The following is a 16,387-nucleotide window of genomic DNA, read 5'->3' as shown; positions in this document are numbered from 1 at the left end:
TAGTTGAACTTTCAAAATGTATATTAGACCAAATACTGAAATATAAACTAATAGAAGGAGAAAGTTAAAAAACCCTCAAAATAAAAAGCAATCTAATAATTTAATCCAATTCTGATAAATAAATTTGGATTTTTGTATCAGATGTTTCTCCTGTCTTGCTCAGTATATGGATCCAAACGTATGTCAGTTACCCAACCCCTGTTTATTGGGTGCTTTTTTTTTCAAATACGTTAATAATTCTGTGTCTTAATTTTGACTAATGTCATTAATTTACTTCTACTTACACACTGATTTTTACCAGTCTAAAAATTTTGTCTGAGATGAAAGCCTGACTTTAGGGAAATTGATAGAATATTGGCTATGACACACAGGCAGCACTTTGAAACCTCTGTTTACTTAATCAGATATTTATAAATGTGTTGATGTCATCCAGTTAATCTTTAGTTGTCTTCTAGCTTTACAATTTCATATCAAAACTGAGAAAAACAGCAGCAGCAGCAGAGACAACTGTTCCTCTGATTCAGAATCAATTGCTATTCCCAGAGCAAATATACTATGGGAGCTGTAGCCAAATTTCTCTTTTAGTTTTGTATTTATTTGTGTGATTTTTAATCTGTCATTTTAAGTTCAGCTGAATTATCCAGGGAGGGAACGGGAGGGAGGGGGGGAGGGGAGTAGATTCAGTTTTGACTTCAAATGCCAGGATGTAGAGGAAATCAGATGTTAACAATTTTGAATTTGATGATATAAATATTCATGCATACACTTGGTTTTGCCCATGTGCATAATATCAGGAAGTCAGTGAGAAAACTATTACAACTAGTGTCATGTAAATATTTTCTAGAATCCACAGCCTTTCTGTGCTTTGCTTTTCTCAAGTGTTTTGTAATTTGTAATTCCAGTGTATTGTAATAGAATAGTGTGTTGTTATCTTCTGGAGAGAAGTTATCAACCATAGCTAAAATCTAAAAAGTCATGGAGTAAAGATAACAGTATTGAACAGTTAACAGAACATAGGATTAGCCAAATTATATAAAAAGTTTCTTTAAACTGTTTTATTAACTTTAACACATTTTTATAATGTGTTATTGGTTTGTACACAACTGTTTCCCATTGCTTTCGTTCTAAAGCCCATGTGTGAATCAGTGCAGTTATGTTTATTTCAATTAAATTATCATTGTTTCTACCAGCTAAAGATATATAAAGAGGATAGAGAAACGGGGAACCGTGACGTTAGAAAGCTGCCTTGGGTTGTTACCCACTCACTGTTCCTTTGTGTTCCATTTGTTCCACCGATAACCCCACCTACAGGCTAGTTTACAAGGAGGATTTTCATACGTTATCTCATCTTGCTCAACTCCACCTTCAGTTGCTGAAACATTCTTAAAAACCTAGCTCTGGGTGACTTAGATCAAGTCTCTTAAAAAGACCCTAAACATTTTGACAGAAATTGCCCTAAATCAATTATAATTAAGTTTAAAGACATTAGTAAAATCAGAATGCCTTAACAGTTGTCTCTCAATTAACCAGAAGAAAGTATTTAAAATGTGACAGAAACTACTTCACTGGCTTTACCAACCAAGGAAAGTTTCTTGTGGCCCTGGACTGCATAAGGGAGGACACAAGCCCTCCTGTGCCTGTAAACCGCAGTAGATAGTTTTCTTGGCTCTCAGAGCGCACAATTACTACTATATCACTATATGGTGACTGTTTATAATAAAGTTATCTGTGACCAGTCTGTTAAAGGATTTAATATCTTAAATTCAGATCCATCCTGGCAGCCATATTATTATAATGGCAGAATTCCAAATTTCCATCTCTGACAATAATCGAACAACCTGCTTGATAGGCTACAGTGCAGTGTACTGGCATAAGTGTAAAGAGATACTTTTCTCTTGATCTTGAGACAAATGGAAGATTTCATACCACTCAAGCATTTGATAACACTTTCAGACAGGGGCCTTTGGGAATGCTTCACTTTCCAATTTCTCTGCTACAATTCACATAATTCTTCTGTTGCTTTTCTATGTATTGGTGTCATGAAGTTTTGATGAGCTCCATAGAAGTAATACATAAGCAAGCTGTAGCAGAATATATGGATCCCTTTAAAATCAGGAAAACAGCTGGCCTATGAGTTGTAGATGTTTGAAAACATGTATTTCAGCTAGTGGGTTTAAACAAGGACCTCTTTCAAGAAGGGAAGAGTGAAATGTTCTCTGTAAGGAAGCAGAGTAACATGGTAGAGATTTCTTCCATGGGTTCATAATGCTAGAGAACTCAGATAAGGTTAGTGGGGTTTTAATATTAGACTATGGGCTGGGTAGCGGAAGCTATATGTGCAGATAAAGGGTTTGCAGCTCTTACTGTCTTATTTTGTGAAGGATTTGCATTAAGCTTGTATAATTTTGTGATTGGTAGATTCAGTTTACAGGCCTTTTTTGAGTCTCCATTTTATTTATGATCATTTCTACCCCTTATGGTACTGTTCTCTCCTCATGTACGTAATAAAAAAGTAAAAGAAAAGTTACTGTGTAACATTGAACTCGGCAGGAAATTTTAGAACTGCCTTGAAGACCATGAAGTTACAACAGCACAGAGCTTGGCTGTAGCCATTGTGGTATGTTCTAAAATATATACAAAAAACCTGGTCTTGGTAAAGAATTTGTTATGCTTTTTGCTCTGACTGAAATAATTACGGCTATTCCAAGCACTTAAAGTGACAAAACCTCCTTTTCTTTCTTTCTTTCTTTCTTTGCATAAAATATTTGTGACTTCATCTGTATGGCGACAAGGAGCTGGAGAAAAAGTACCAAAGCTGGCTGAGAACATGATAGGTTTTACCACATAAAATGACACAAAGTGCTGCTTCTGTTCTCAGCTTGGTCTTTTTGTGCCACCTTAATTCCCCCATGACTATCAATGTGTTCTTGAATTCATATGTGAATGCAAATGTTATATGGTAGAAAAAAATTACAAAAATAGATTGTATTACTTCTATTAAATATATATTCAATATAAGTAATGCAGTCAGTTTCTAGTCAGTATAGAAATGTGGATCCATGGTTTTAATATAGCTCAAAAAACCCTCAGAAATTCCATTTATAGCTGTCATACAGAAATACAAATTTGCATATATAATTGAAAAGTAATAGCTAAGTATTTTTCAAACTGAATATCTTAGATTGGGTGTATTCTGGTGTATTGCACTCTTAAGCCTGTGTCTTGAGTAGAATAAATAGAGGTAGCAACCTTAGTCCTAGATAGATGTTGGTAAGATAACAGATAAGTCATCCTGACTTGAAAGTCAGGAAGAGATTAATGGTGGAACAGGAATTTAATTTTTCTTTATGCCCAGTCTGTATTACCATTGCTATGAAACCATATCTTAAAGTAAAAGCACATGGATTTGCAGACACAATAGTTATTTTTTGGCATCTTTTAAAATTCACTGCTCAAGCCATTGATAGGCATCAGTAACGAAACTCTTAATGATTTCAGTAGGGCCAGGCTTTTACAAATGGCATATATTTGTCTCTTTCCTAATATGGGCCTTTCAGCTCTTGAGCAAACTTTTCCTAATGAATCACAGGGTTAGATAGCTTTTCCACTAGTCAGTAACTTAACTCCTCCACAGCTGTGCAATAGTTTTTACTTTCAACAGCAAGTATTTAGACTGTTAATGATCATTCTCTATAGTTCATCAGTAAGTCAATATTAATAGAACAGCCACATTTTGACTGTATGTTGAAAAGAGAGCTAATGTACTTCTCAGCAATTACATTCTCATGTTGATTACATCTCTGTGTTGCTGAGAATGTGTTTCAATCAAATACCATGCACACAGAGAAGGAAATAATTTTTTCATGTAGAAATCTTTGTTAATAAAATAAATATGGCACATTCTGACAGGCTGAAATCAGACTTCTTCGTACAATACCACCTGTGAGGTAAACTGCAGCACATGTGATTACAATAGATGATGTAGTTAGAACTTTTTAGGGATCCACTAACAGAGGCTGGTTTGGGATGCAGCTGCCAGATAGCTGTTAGGAGGAAAACAAAGAACAAACCATCGCACTGTGATGGGTCTGGAGCTGGAAAAGAGTGAACTTATGAAACAGGAGCTATAACTAACAATTCTACTTTACTAAGCCATGTTCAACTGAAAGTACCCATAACTACATTGTTGAAGTATGAATGAGAAGACAATATAATAAGTTGTCATCCAAAATCTTCAACTAACAGTGCTGTTTACAGGCAGAAATGTACTGCATTTTCCTGCATCACCTATGAAGGGGTGATCACCTACATTCTAGTTTCAGAATTTCTTGTAATTAGTTGTTTGGGGAAATAAGCCTGATTAACGTGCAATTTATACACATGTTGTTTGTACACATCTTGTTTGTAATGTTTGTTAAATTTTATCATATGTGGATAAGGCTATCCCAAACAAAATGGTATCACAAACAGAAAAAAGCCAACAGCTAATGTAAAGAGGGAGAAAAGGAAAAAATATTTTTGTAATGGCAGTCATACAGTTTAATTTAGCTCTAGTGGGAAAAAGAAAATTGTATCTTATGGATACAAGATGATCACTTGCAAGTGATTAAGAGAAAGTCAGGAAATGTGGGTTCTATTGTTTATTTTGTCTCACACAGTTGCATAACAGTAGCTACTTGCCCATTTTTGAAAATACCATCTGAAGTGGTTTAGAAATGTAAGTACCATATATATGTGCTATGAGGTTAAGGCTTGAGTATTGCTTTTTGAAATGTAACTTGAAATGTCCCTTAAGTACTTGTCAGCACTTTTAGAAAGATGTCTCTGGGATGTCTACAGATCCTATCTGAAAAAGACAATGTGCAGAATACCTACTTGTGTTGATGAAATATTTTGTTATATAGGAAGAAAAAGTGAGATTAGTATTTAGTCTTGTTTTGGCAAAGATAGGTATTTATTACATGCCAAATGTTAAACAGTTCTGATTAATTTCTCCAATAATTTCTCACAGTAATTATGATAAAATGTCTTCTATCACTAGATAATTTCCTACTTAAATGATATAGCCATGTGAACTCATCATATTCACTTAAATAATCTGGTTGTATCAGAACTAGGCTGTTCACCACCTTAGTAAATTAGGAGATTTATGCATCATATGTTACAAATTGCCTGAAAAATTCTGCTTTTGGTCTAGTTTGGTCTAATGCTAGTTTTATGGGTTTGGTATGGACCAGTTTTGCTTACAGTGTTCTTTTTGGATGAAAGTGCCGTTTCAGAAATTCTCATTAAATCATTCAGATGTGTTCTAGAACAATATGATCAAAATAAATAAATTAAAATTCAAAACACTGGAATTCTTAGCTAAAAAAAAAATTAACAGAGCATGATTTCCTTGAAAGATGTGGTAACAGTTTCCTAGAAAGATGTGGTAATATTTTTTTTTCTTTAATTTTGTTGCGTGACGGTTATGTTCAGTAATATAGACTGAATTTCCCAAGTCACACAAAGATGCAGTCAGAAATGAAGGCATATTAAGTAATTTTAGTTTGGTATTTAGAATCAAGTAGCCTGAGGACCAGTTTGCTAATTTGAACATTCTGATTTAAATTGGTGATAATAATTTAAAATAATATTTTTTATTAGTAGCTGTATTATTTTCATTGCTCAACTCAAGAAGCATTTAAAGGGACAAGTAAGTGGCCTAGGACTCTTGCCATTTACTTTATAATTTGAGCTGACTCTCCTAAGGCTACTCTCAAAATGCACATAATATTTGGTTTCCTTTGAACTAATTAACTACAAACTCCAATAGTAGTTCACCCAGATATATGGTTGTTACACTCTTAGTAAGGTAGGAAAACATGTCAGACTGTCTTTTACAGCCTCAATACAAAAAATTCCTTCCTGACTGCTGAAACAGATGCTCAGACAGAATGCTCAGTGCCCTAAAACATAGTACCGGTACTGTAGGGGTGGCAGGATGTAGAGAAGAGTAAGAGGCTCAAAACACCTGTGTAGTTAATTACATTAGTAAGGGGGAGGAAGGAGGCCACAGCCAGTGCCTTGTAGGCAGCCATCAGTGAGAAAGAGGGTTCTTTACAGGGAAGAGGTTCTCTGTGTTTCTTATGTCGTCTCTTGATGAGGTAGGTGATATATTTGTTTCCTGAATGGATGAATGGTCTTTTTGGAATCATAAATTGTTCAAAATGTATTAGAAAGTTTCTTTTTTCTGACTTGTTTAAAGTATTTTAGAGCGTTCTAAAGAAGAACTTGCCCTGGAAATTATGTACCTTTTGTATTTGGTTTTGGTTTTTAGCCTTTGCTGGAAATACTGACCAGAATTTCCACGCTCAGTAGAAAATGTAAAAGGTTCAGTTAGAATGGTGTTTACTTTAATTGGAATAATGGCTTTTTGTCACCAATTAGCTTGAAAATAGCCTCTTGAAGTTGTATCCCATTTAGTTTTTAATTAGTAACAGCATTTGTAGGCAGAGTCCTGTTTAAGCATTTGTCATGCTTGCAGTCCATATGTTGGCTGAGATGTGCTTAGTGCATGGCAGAAACTTCTTTTTGTACTATGTTACACAAGGTATTGGTAAGATGGTGCTAAACTAATACAAGCAACGGTGCTGAGTGGGAATTCAACTGGGACGAATCTCACTTTGGGCATAGTTATTTGTTCCTGTCCTTATGTAAAGGTGGTATTACAACTCCTTGCTGTAGCATTGGAAAGTGATATGGCTGTGATGACTTCAAGGCTTCTCCGTTTCCCCACATAAGCAAAGATAAAGGACTGTTGCTGAGAGAGATCTTGTACTGGCCTTTCCCACAGCATAAATCTGTCTCTTGTAGCAAGGTGGCCCTAACAAGCAACTCTCGTTAACTGAATTATTATGTGCTGGATTTACATAGCTAGTTCCCTAAACCCTTGTAAAATCTCATCAATTAGCACTCAAGAACTGCTTGGATTTCTTGTGTCATCTTGAACATTATGTGCAGTCCCTAAGCTATATAGAGTGTTCCAAAGGGAATAAATTAGCATGGTGGAGTTGAGATTGCTTTTGCTGGTGAAAGTTGCACTTCCCAATTGTACCTAGTATTGGCTGCACTCTCTAGGATTCAGCTATCCTTTCTATTCTACTTCAGAGTTTCTATCAAGGAGTACAACTCTTGTTTTCACAAGGTCACTGCTGCAGAAGCTACACAAGCACTGGATAAAATGAGTCCATTCCCCAGTCTGTGCCACCTTCTTCCCTTGACTTAGCTAGATCCACGTTTTCTCCCAAATCCATCTCCGCAGTGGCTAGCTCGAGAGCCTGACCATTGCCACCCTTAGAGTTCACGTAGACTACTCAAAGGGCATGCATATCTCTCCTCACAGTGCAATGTTGTGCATGTGTTATGCAGGAAGCCAGAAAGCTCTTGCAGTGAGGATTTCCACACACCTGACGAGCATGTAAAAATTCCCATTTGCCACTACCCTGCTTACAGCTGTGCATGCAGACAGCCTACAGAACCCTGGCACTGCGTCACCTGCGCAGCTCTGGGACTTCAGCACAGAATCACATGCAACCTTGTTGAAGTTTGATGTTGATTGTGATTCTGTTTTTTTTCCCCCTAATATCTTCAGCTCTAGATAACATGTATGTTCAGCTACAATAATTTCTGTCTTTGACAATCATAAAGTTCTCTAGTTTATGGGGGTTTTGTGTTTGGTGTTTTTTTTCTGTAAACAGTTACTTCTGATTGAAATATCAAATCCCACTTGACATTTAAAGGTCATGATAAAAATTGTATCAAATTAGCACAGGTTATTAATGAAAATGTTAGCAGGTAGGGTTTTTTTTCTGTCTTGAAATACATTACCTTCTACTTGGACAAACAGCAAAATTCCAAGACATCAAAATGGCCAAGGACATGTCTGATCAGCTTCTTTTTATAGTCTATAGCACCTCCCAGTGTCTATTAACACATTTCAAAAGAAGCAAGCCAGCTACCAAAAGTGGAAGTAAGGGAAGGCATGTATGCTAGTACTAACGCTAGGAAACTCCTTCAAAAAAACGCACAGGTTATGGGGGTATTCAGAAGGTGCTTTGATTGAAGTGATGGAGATGAGTGGTGTTTGTTACACCCTGTTGAAGTTACTATGGTGTTAAGTGCTATGAAATGGTCATGTTTTCTGTGCTTTCGTTTATAGTTTTGCATTGATGATCAATGTTCTGACTGTGCTTAATTTTGAAAGATAGCATACTGAAGGAAAATGTTAGTGTTTTTAATGGAATATCTAGACTTTTTAATTATTTATTTCTGGTTTTGAATTGTCAGGTTCTCCCTATAACTTTAAAAGAGAAAATGCTCAGTTGGAATAAATTGACAGAGCTTTGCTGATGTTACTGGGCTTTACCTGTCTGATTGTCTGATTCAGCCTGTTTAGAATATAGTAGTCTTCTATTGATAAACTGTGCAGGTACTAGATTCATGTCATAAGCAGTGTGTAAACACTGTAAAAAAAAAAAAAATCCATTACAGTTTAATCCTTATTTTGTTCTTTGTTTCAGGACCTAAATAATGGTCAAGAGAGCATATTGATTGCATTGGTATTTTTATTGCTTTTTTGGTGTGTTTTCATGAAGTTGTGGGCCACATCTGTGAATATCCACTTCCAACTTTTCAGCACCAATTGTTACAAAGAATTTTTTCCATTTATATAAGTGATGTCATGTGTTATGAAAGTTTTAAAGTGTGACAATTCAGTGCTATGATTGTTAACCTCTATTATGTTATTGCCATAGGAATTTTCACTGTTAAATTTTTCTTAATAATGTTTCTAAATTACATACACCAGAAGGCTAACTTGACCTTTCCGTCAGCTCATACCCAGAATTAAAAATTAAAAATAAAGTCAAAGGTCAAAAAAGACAATTGAAATACAGTTGCCAAATATAGTCATAGACAGTCAATTATGCAATGAAAGCAATGTGCCACCCAAGAAGAGTAACAGCCTTCATTTGCCTAAACTTACTCTGTTTTGATGAGGAAAGTGTTCCAAAATATACTACCATTTGAGATATCTTGTAGTGTGGAACAGTATAATGATACGGTTTAGGACGTCTTGGTCTTCCTGAGCTTTAAGGAAGACAGAGGGGAAGACCAATTCGGGGATCCTAAAAAGCTAAAAAAAATCATTTTCAGATACTCAAACAATACAGAAAACTGGAAGCTGCAAATGGAGATATCTGGATTTTGTTTTTGTTTTGCAAGACGGACTGTATAAGGAATTTTCTAAGAAATTCTGTTTGCCTGTATGGAAAATTGCCTCCTTAATATTCATCTGAACTCTGTGTTTTTCTAACTACCGACTTCAGTGACTTTAGTTAATATTCTATTAGTCAGTGTTCTATAATAAAAGTATTTAATATCTATAACTAACACACAATTCTTTTGTAGGTTTGGAAGTTTTTTCACTAATAATTTTTTAAGCTCTTACACAGAGGCAAATAATTCCTTTTCACAGAGGCACAGAGAGTTTGAAGAATTTTCCTAAAGTCTGTAAGAAAATTGCTTAAAAGTCTGGATTAGCCTCAAGTCTCTTGAGTCTCAGGTCAGGGCCACTTCAGCACATTTTCTTCAGGATGGAGCAATAACAATGATACGATACTGAAAATTTTTTGTACATTCAGAAATTGTAAACAATGGGAGAAAAAAGCTGGGGGGGAGAAAGGGGCTGCAATTTATCTTGTTAAACGTATCCTGTAACTGCTTCTGCAGTTGGCTGCTAAACTTGATTGATGGTTCCATAAAAATGTAACATTTCTGATAAATCTCTACTATTGGGAGATGCAGAAAAATTGCCAAGTCACAGCTGAATTATGAAGGTGTATCAGGGTCAAGTGAATTGGTTAAAGCACATGTGTATAGATTCAGCTTAGATGTTTTTCACTGCTCACACCCCAGTTTTGAGGCGCACGCAGGCAGACATAGCCTTGTTGGTGTATGTTAGCTTGGGAAGCTGCTGCCTGTGCCTGAGCCCAGAGGTTTGATTCTCCCTTTGCAGAGCTTATGCAATCATTTTGTGTTCAGAGTGAGAAGAAAGTGAGTATAAATTGTTACCAATCTGCCTTTACACACATTTCAGCTGGGAAATACCACGGAATAGACAAGGTGTTGAAGATTCAGGAGGTAAATTCTAAGTGATGTGGCACCCCTGTCATACTGTGTCAGTTGAGCACTGATTTGGATGTTGATATGTGAGATCTAAAGAACCTGGCTACAATGGTTCAAGACTTTACTCCCTCCTCCCTTGCCCTCACTTTCCCCAAAGGGTGCTCTTAGTGAAAAAGTCAGTAGAAGCTGTAAGATGGGCGTAACTCAGCTGCTTCTGTTATCTGCACCTTTGCAGTTGATGGTGAAAACCTGGGATTTGTAATAAGGTACAGGCACAGAGTCTCTTCCGCTGGCTGAAATTTGAGGGGTGGTATCTACCAGCAGTGCTAGACAAACAGCTGGAAAGGGAGCAGGGAAATCTGTTCTATTTAGATCTGATTAATCACTGTAGGAGAGAGTCATCCTTGGCTCTGTAGGCTGTTTTGAGAGGATACACATGTATTGCCATTTGAATTAGATCTTTCTGTTACAGTTGAAAAGATTAGCAGAGTGCTGATGTGAAGCAAAAGCACTTTCACATTAGCGAAGGTTAGTCTTCTCTTGATGCCAATGTATTAGTTGAACCAACAACCTCTTGAAAAATCAAGAATACAGTTGCAAAGACAGACTTTCTGTTTGGTTGAAAAACACACAACCATTAACTGAACTGAATCTGGTACATCAATACCTGACTTGAAAGATCTGATTTTCAGATACTGAATCTTCTTGCTCCTCTATATAATCTGTATTTAAGCAGCAGAAATAAAATTTATATAGTGGCACAGTATACATAGTCCAACATTTGTTTTACCCTAAAAAGCATATATGAAATGCTATTGGAAGTAATTCTGATTTCTAAGCAAGTTTGAGTATAACCACTAAGATGTACATAAAGTGTATTTTGTCATCAGGTAGGGTTTACCTTTGAACAAAACTGAGTGAAGAGTGCATTTACTATTGCTAAAAAGTATGACTTGTTGGATTTTGATCAAAATAGAAGTAGTTCTCTAACAAAAATGTTAAGATTTTAGTGATTTTGTGCCAAGCTCTCAGTACACTTTTTTTTTTTTTTTTTTTTTGGCTTTATCCACTGAAAAGAAGAGGAAATAGGCATTTTCTGAATTTAGAGCACACATGGAATATGATAGGATCAGACATCTTAGGATTCAGGTTCCTGGAAGGCTTTTCTAGTAACTAACAGACCCTTTGAAGTCTTTAAAATGAGATTCCAAAGGCAACAGAGCGTGGAAAGTCCTAAAGCATCACCCAGTCGTAGTTGTAAATCCTCTTGGATAGAGTCAAAATAAACTCTGATTTTTGCTGCCTTTTTTTCTGAACAAAATCAAATAAAATCAGGCAAAATTCATAAAACACAAACTGAAATGAAAGGAGGAGCAAGCAGTAATAAGAAGAGATTTATTTTCTATCAAAGATAAAGTGTTAACAAATTGCCATATTATTTCCAAGATTTGTTCAGTCACTTTTACTGTTTACAGTTATGAATTCAAAAAGTCTATTTTGTGTGTCCACTTAGATTATTTTACATGAACAAGAAAGAAAATCTATTTTTTTAGTAAAAAGCATGTAGTTTAGGCTTGGACAAGATATAAGAAGTGATTGTCAAAGAGAAAAATTTTCGTGATAATGACAGATTTTTCTGGGTGACTTCATCTCTTGGCTGCTTCCTAATTCTTGCTTTTGTTTTTCAGTATGTGACTCTCGGTTCTCCCTCTGCCTTTTAGTTTTCAGAATGAAAGTAAAGCAGGTCAGGTGCAAAGTGATTTCCTCTGCTTAGTGGGGATCACTGTCCTGATCTGCTCAGTTTACTCTTGAGTTATCACCTTTATGTCCACCAGAAGGCTCTACTGCTTTCTGAAATGTGCACCAAATAATACTTTTCGGGTACCTAAAAAGGTCATCACTGTTGTAAACAGGATTCAACCATTTGCTTTCACTGAAACAGTACAAGCATATTTCTTGGACTAAGCAGTTAACTTATAATGCATTTTGAAACAAGTGAATGACTAATACAGATTAATTACAATTGGTGGTTGAGAATTTGGTTCAGTATTTAATTTTGTAATGGAATTTCAGTCCACATATATTTCACACAGTGGCTTTAGAATTAGTGTCTTAGGAAATTTACACACTTTAATTATTTTTGCTGTTACTTTCATAGGATATGTTTATATATTTTACTCTGTAACTTACTAGAGAAGTTTGAAATAAAGACCCTAATTCCTCACCATCTTTGCATTCTTACATTTATAATCTTGACTGATAAGAAAAGCATTGGGAATTCTGGCACTTGACAAAGTTATGATGAAGTTATTCTACAGACATTTCTCAATGTAAAGATTGCTCTTCACGTTATTCATGCTTCACAATTTATGGGTTGAAAACAAGTAGTTGACTCTGCAAGACTGTCAGTGCAGCTTTCTTTATGAAGCTAAGTTATGATAGTAAAATAATGAATTCTTTCTTGTTTTCATTTTAGTAGCACATGTTAGTGATTCAAAAGGGAAAAGGATTCCTTTTATTTATTAAGTGGAAAATTAGGATAAAATAAGAAGATACTTCTCAAAGCAACACTTTTTGTACCCATTGATTAATTTGGCTGCAACTGTACTGGGATTCCATCCTGAGAGACAGGTCTGATTTATTAACTTAGAACTGGAAACCATGAAACCAGAATATTTGAACACCCAGATCAATAGATCTTTGTAATGGGTATGATTTTAAAGTTATGCTTTTCAGAGACCCTGGATAAAAATAGTCTGTTTAATTTCTAATGTTAAAAATTTTGCTTAGGAAAATTTGTATTAGTCCAGGTGGGTAGTGTTGTGGAGTTTTTTTGTTCTAGTATTTTTCCCATCATATCCTAATATTTTCTTCATGGGTATTTTAGTAAAGTGCTACAAACATTTTTCAAAAAGGCTTCTTACATATTCTGTTGAATAGAGAGTATGACAAAAAAGGTTTTTTGACAATACTGATTTTTTTTTAGTTTCTCAGAAAATCCTGAAGTTATCAGTATTCACGTTTTTCCAGTTCTCTTTGTTTATATTTCCCTATTCAACTTGTCCAACAAAAGCATTTGGATATTATTTCCTAGTATACAATAGATAAATTACAGGAAGAGTCTTAAGATGGTGGGAGACTTCCCACATACTTGAGTTAATTTTAGTGGAGACAGTTCATCATAGTACACATCAGTTACCAGATAAACCATTCAAGTATTGATTGTTTTTTCTCCTGATACTCACTGCATTTTACCAGCAAAAGAATTTTAAAATGTTTTTCACTGCAATATAAATGTAAGGGTTTAATGACTTAAGGTTGCCTTTCTGTTATTTGTAATAGTTAGTTGCCATCACTAACTATTCATAAAGTTTTCAGAAAACAACAAGAAAATGGATTGCCTTTAGCACAAAATGATCTGATACTCTTTAATGGTTTCACTCCAGAATGTTTCAGGGTGTCATTAGTGTGCTTCAGCAGCATGGGATCCTGCAGAAAATTGAGAACCTTTACTTGAATTTGAAATAATGGTAAATTACTAGCAAAGATTTTTTTTCTTAAGCATCATTAGAACTAGGAAAGGCAAATGTATATAATTTTTCAGCTCTGTATGCTGTCATAATTTCTTTAAAGTGTTTGTAAGTAATAACAGAAAAAAACTGGATACTGTGGATATTCACTTATCTGCAAAAATTTAAAGAAACTACTTCAACAGTCAGTAACAATTTTGTGCAGTGTTTTTTTTATGAGAGCAACATTTCACTTCAAAACTAGCCCTATGAATCTGTATTGTAGCAATGTCCTCCTGAAATTCAATGGGAGTCTCCTTGAATATGGACCAAATAATTTATTTGGCTGCTGGCCATGTGTTGTCTTTCAGAGGAATATGGTTATTCACTACGTAATAGTGTAGGAAGAAAGGAGACATATGGAACCAAATTTTAAAAGAAACAGTAACATCAGTCAATGAAATTTTAGCCACGCAAGTTGCCAAGCACTTAGTGTAATAATGAAGTACAGAAATAAATTATGAAGCCCACTAACCAGGCGCTTAGTGTGCAAAAGTGCTGTTCTTATAGAAAATAATCAGTCAGCTTTTGTTGAAAGCTGAATCACACTAACAGTTTTTGAAGTTTGATTTATTGATTTCTTTTGCTGCTGCTGCTAATAAAAGCACAATAATACATACAACCTACATTAAAAGTGTATTTAATGGCATCCTTGGAAATATTTGTAGTTTCAGTTGACTATAAACACTAGACCAGCATGTGTCTGGCCCCTTTTCCTTATGATTTTGTTCTGAAATATGCATTATAATCCTATGTATTTTCCTGTTGTGTCTTAACAATGTCTTTTCAAGTAAATGTCATGTTTCTCTAAATAAACAATATATTAGTAATAATGTGAAAGTTGAAGTGGCAAAAATAGTGACTGTAAAATAGACTCCTCCAAGTGTAAATGGAAGATATATAGGTATTTGTGTGGAAAATACAAATTAGTACACAATTCTTTTGCCAGTTCAAAAATTGTATTAGGTACAGCTTTGCAAAATATTGTATGTCCATTCTCTCTAGATGAGTCATATTTTTGGAAGAAAGGGGAGAGAGTATTTTTTCAGCATCATGATCATTGTAATAATGAACTGCAGAAACTATAATAGATTTTGTTCCTGGCTTGGCAAACTATCTAAAAGATTTTGCAAGAGAGTTTACATAATTCTTTCCATTGAACTTTCTAATATTGCATATGTTTTAATTGTTAATTCAAACACACCAGACTTTTAGGTAGTTTGTGGACTATATAAATGTGGTTTAAAGTTTCATAAGTATTTTATGAGCAGAGTTTGTGGTTATACATTTCCATACTTACAACCTTAATTCACTTGTTAAAATAGGCTCTCTGTTTGCTAATAGTTACCAGCTGTAGCTAATACATTAGCAGATCTACAATGTAGTATTTAAAATGACGCATTTCAAAATCAGTAACAAATGTCCTGCTGTAGGATTAATTGGAAAACTTTTCTTATACAATGCTCAGTATATTCTACAAAATTCTTTTGAAATGACAATAAATCAAGGAACAGGAAACAATGATGTGTAAATTTCAAAAAACTTAGGAATAGAAAAACCAAAAATATTACTTACTGTAGTTGTTGTTTGCTTCTCTTGTCCCTTTTACTTTGCCTCGCTTATCAATCCTCATATACCACTGAGTTCGACAGAAAAGTCTTCTCACTCTTACATCCCCCCCTTCCATATAATCATAGCTTCTGGTATGTCGCTCAGGGCTGGAACAGTTCACATTTGTAGCCATTTGCTCTGGAGTCATGTCATTGCAAGCTAAAGATATAGTGCCCATTAGAAAGATAATGTAAAAGTATGATCTGTAGAGCAAAATTGGCAGGATCCATGTCAGTATCCATTTGTGCATTATAGTGCAGTGTTCTGGGTGTTCATGAACAACATAATGAAAATTAAATCTCAAGTAGACTGTTGCTCTTAGGTCACTGACCTGCCTTCTGTCTTTACGAGTTACAGATTCATTTAAATGAGATTGTTCCCTCTTCTAGAATTCTGATCGTTATTCCTTAATAGTTAATGGCGAAATAGAAGAGCTTCTTAAATATCTCTTCAGTCAGAATATCCTTTAAAGACACAAGTTATAAAAACCTTTGTTGTCGTGACCTTCTGTACTACTTGAATTTGCTGCTTGCACTGAAAGTAAAAGATCTGTGAGAAAAGGTGCATGTGTAAGTGCTCAGTTCTTACAAACGTGCAAGGATACATTATGCTACTGAAAAGTACTACACATAAATGTATGACATGCTAAGCTCATTTTTAAAAAATACACAAATGTATATGCAATAGATCTCTCACACAACTTTTTACATAAACATACTTTTAAACTGACTGTAAACATAGTTTTGTCCTCAGTTTTAAGTCCTCCAAAAAAACCCCTATTGATACAGTTGAACTACTTCATCATGCATGGTAAAATTCTGCTGATTACTTCATAACTATGTATTCACTATTAGGACAATCTATCAGATTTCAAAACAGACCTCACAGTCTTAGTCTTGTATTTCTATTCCTACCCCTTTCAGTTTATTAACAGAAATCGCTCTCTTAATGCTTTTTAAAAGTCTAGTATATACAAACGAAGATAAAAGTTACTAGCTATTAGAAACTGTTGAATGCTCTTGTAAAGGACAGATAACTTA

General features: G+C 34.9%; 1 protein-coding gene and 1 long non-coding RNA gene across 9 annotated transcripts in view; one reads left to right on the top strand and one right to left on the bottom strand.

Annotated features, from left to right (window-relative positions):
* LOC308066847 overlaps positions 1 to 16,387 on the top strand; it is a 125,277-nt gene that overhangs the window by 34,421 nt on the left and 74,469 nt on the right. The window lies entirely within an intron of this gene.
* FGF7 (fibroblast growth factor 7) overlaps positions 1 to 16,387 on the bottom strand; it is a 57,717-nt gene that overhangs the window by 13,443 nt on the left and 27,887 nt on the right. Inside the window, exons 2-3 of one of the 6 annotated variants that reach the window (XM_080394687.1) lie at positions 15,679 to 15,896; positions 15,312 to 15,506 (exon numbers count right to left, since the gene is read on the bottom strand). In XM_080394687.1, coding sequence (XP_080250813.1) covers positions 15,312 to 15,495 — 184 coding nt within the window. In that variant the 5' untranslated portion in view covers positions 15,496 to 15,506; positions 15,679 to 15,896. Of the gene's footprint in view, positions 1 to 15,311; positions 15,897 to 16,387 lie in introns of all 6 variants that reach the window. The other 5 variants (XM_080394683.1, XM_080394684.1, XM_080394685.1 and 2 more) reach the window with 5 other exon arrangements.

This window comes from Falco punctatus (assembly GCF_963210335.1).
Source record: "Falco punctatus genome assembly, chromosome: 7".
NCBI lineage: Eukaryota > Metazoa > Chordata > Aves > Falconiformes > Falconidae > Falco > Falco punctatus.
Note: the sequence above shows the minus strand (reverse complement) of the source record. Positions and strands in the feature narration are given on the sequence as shown.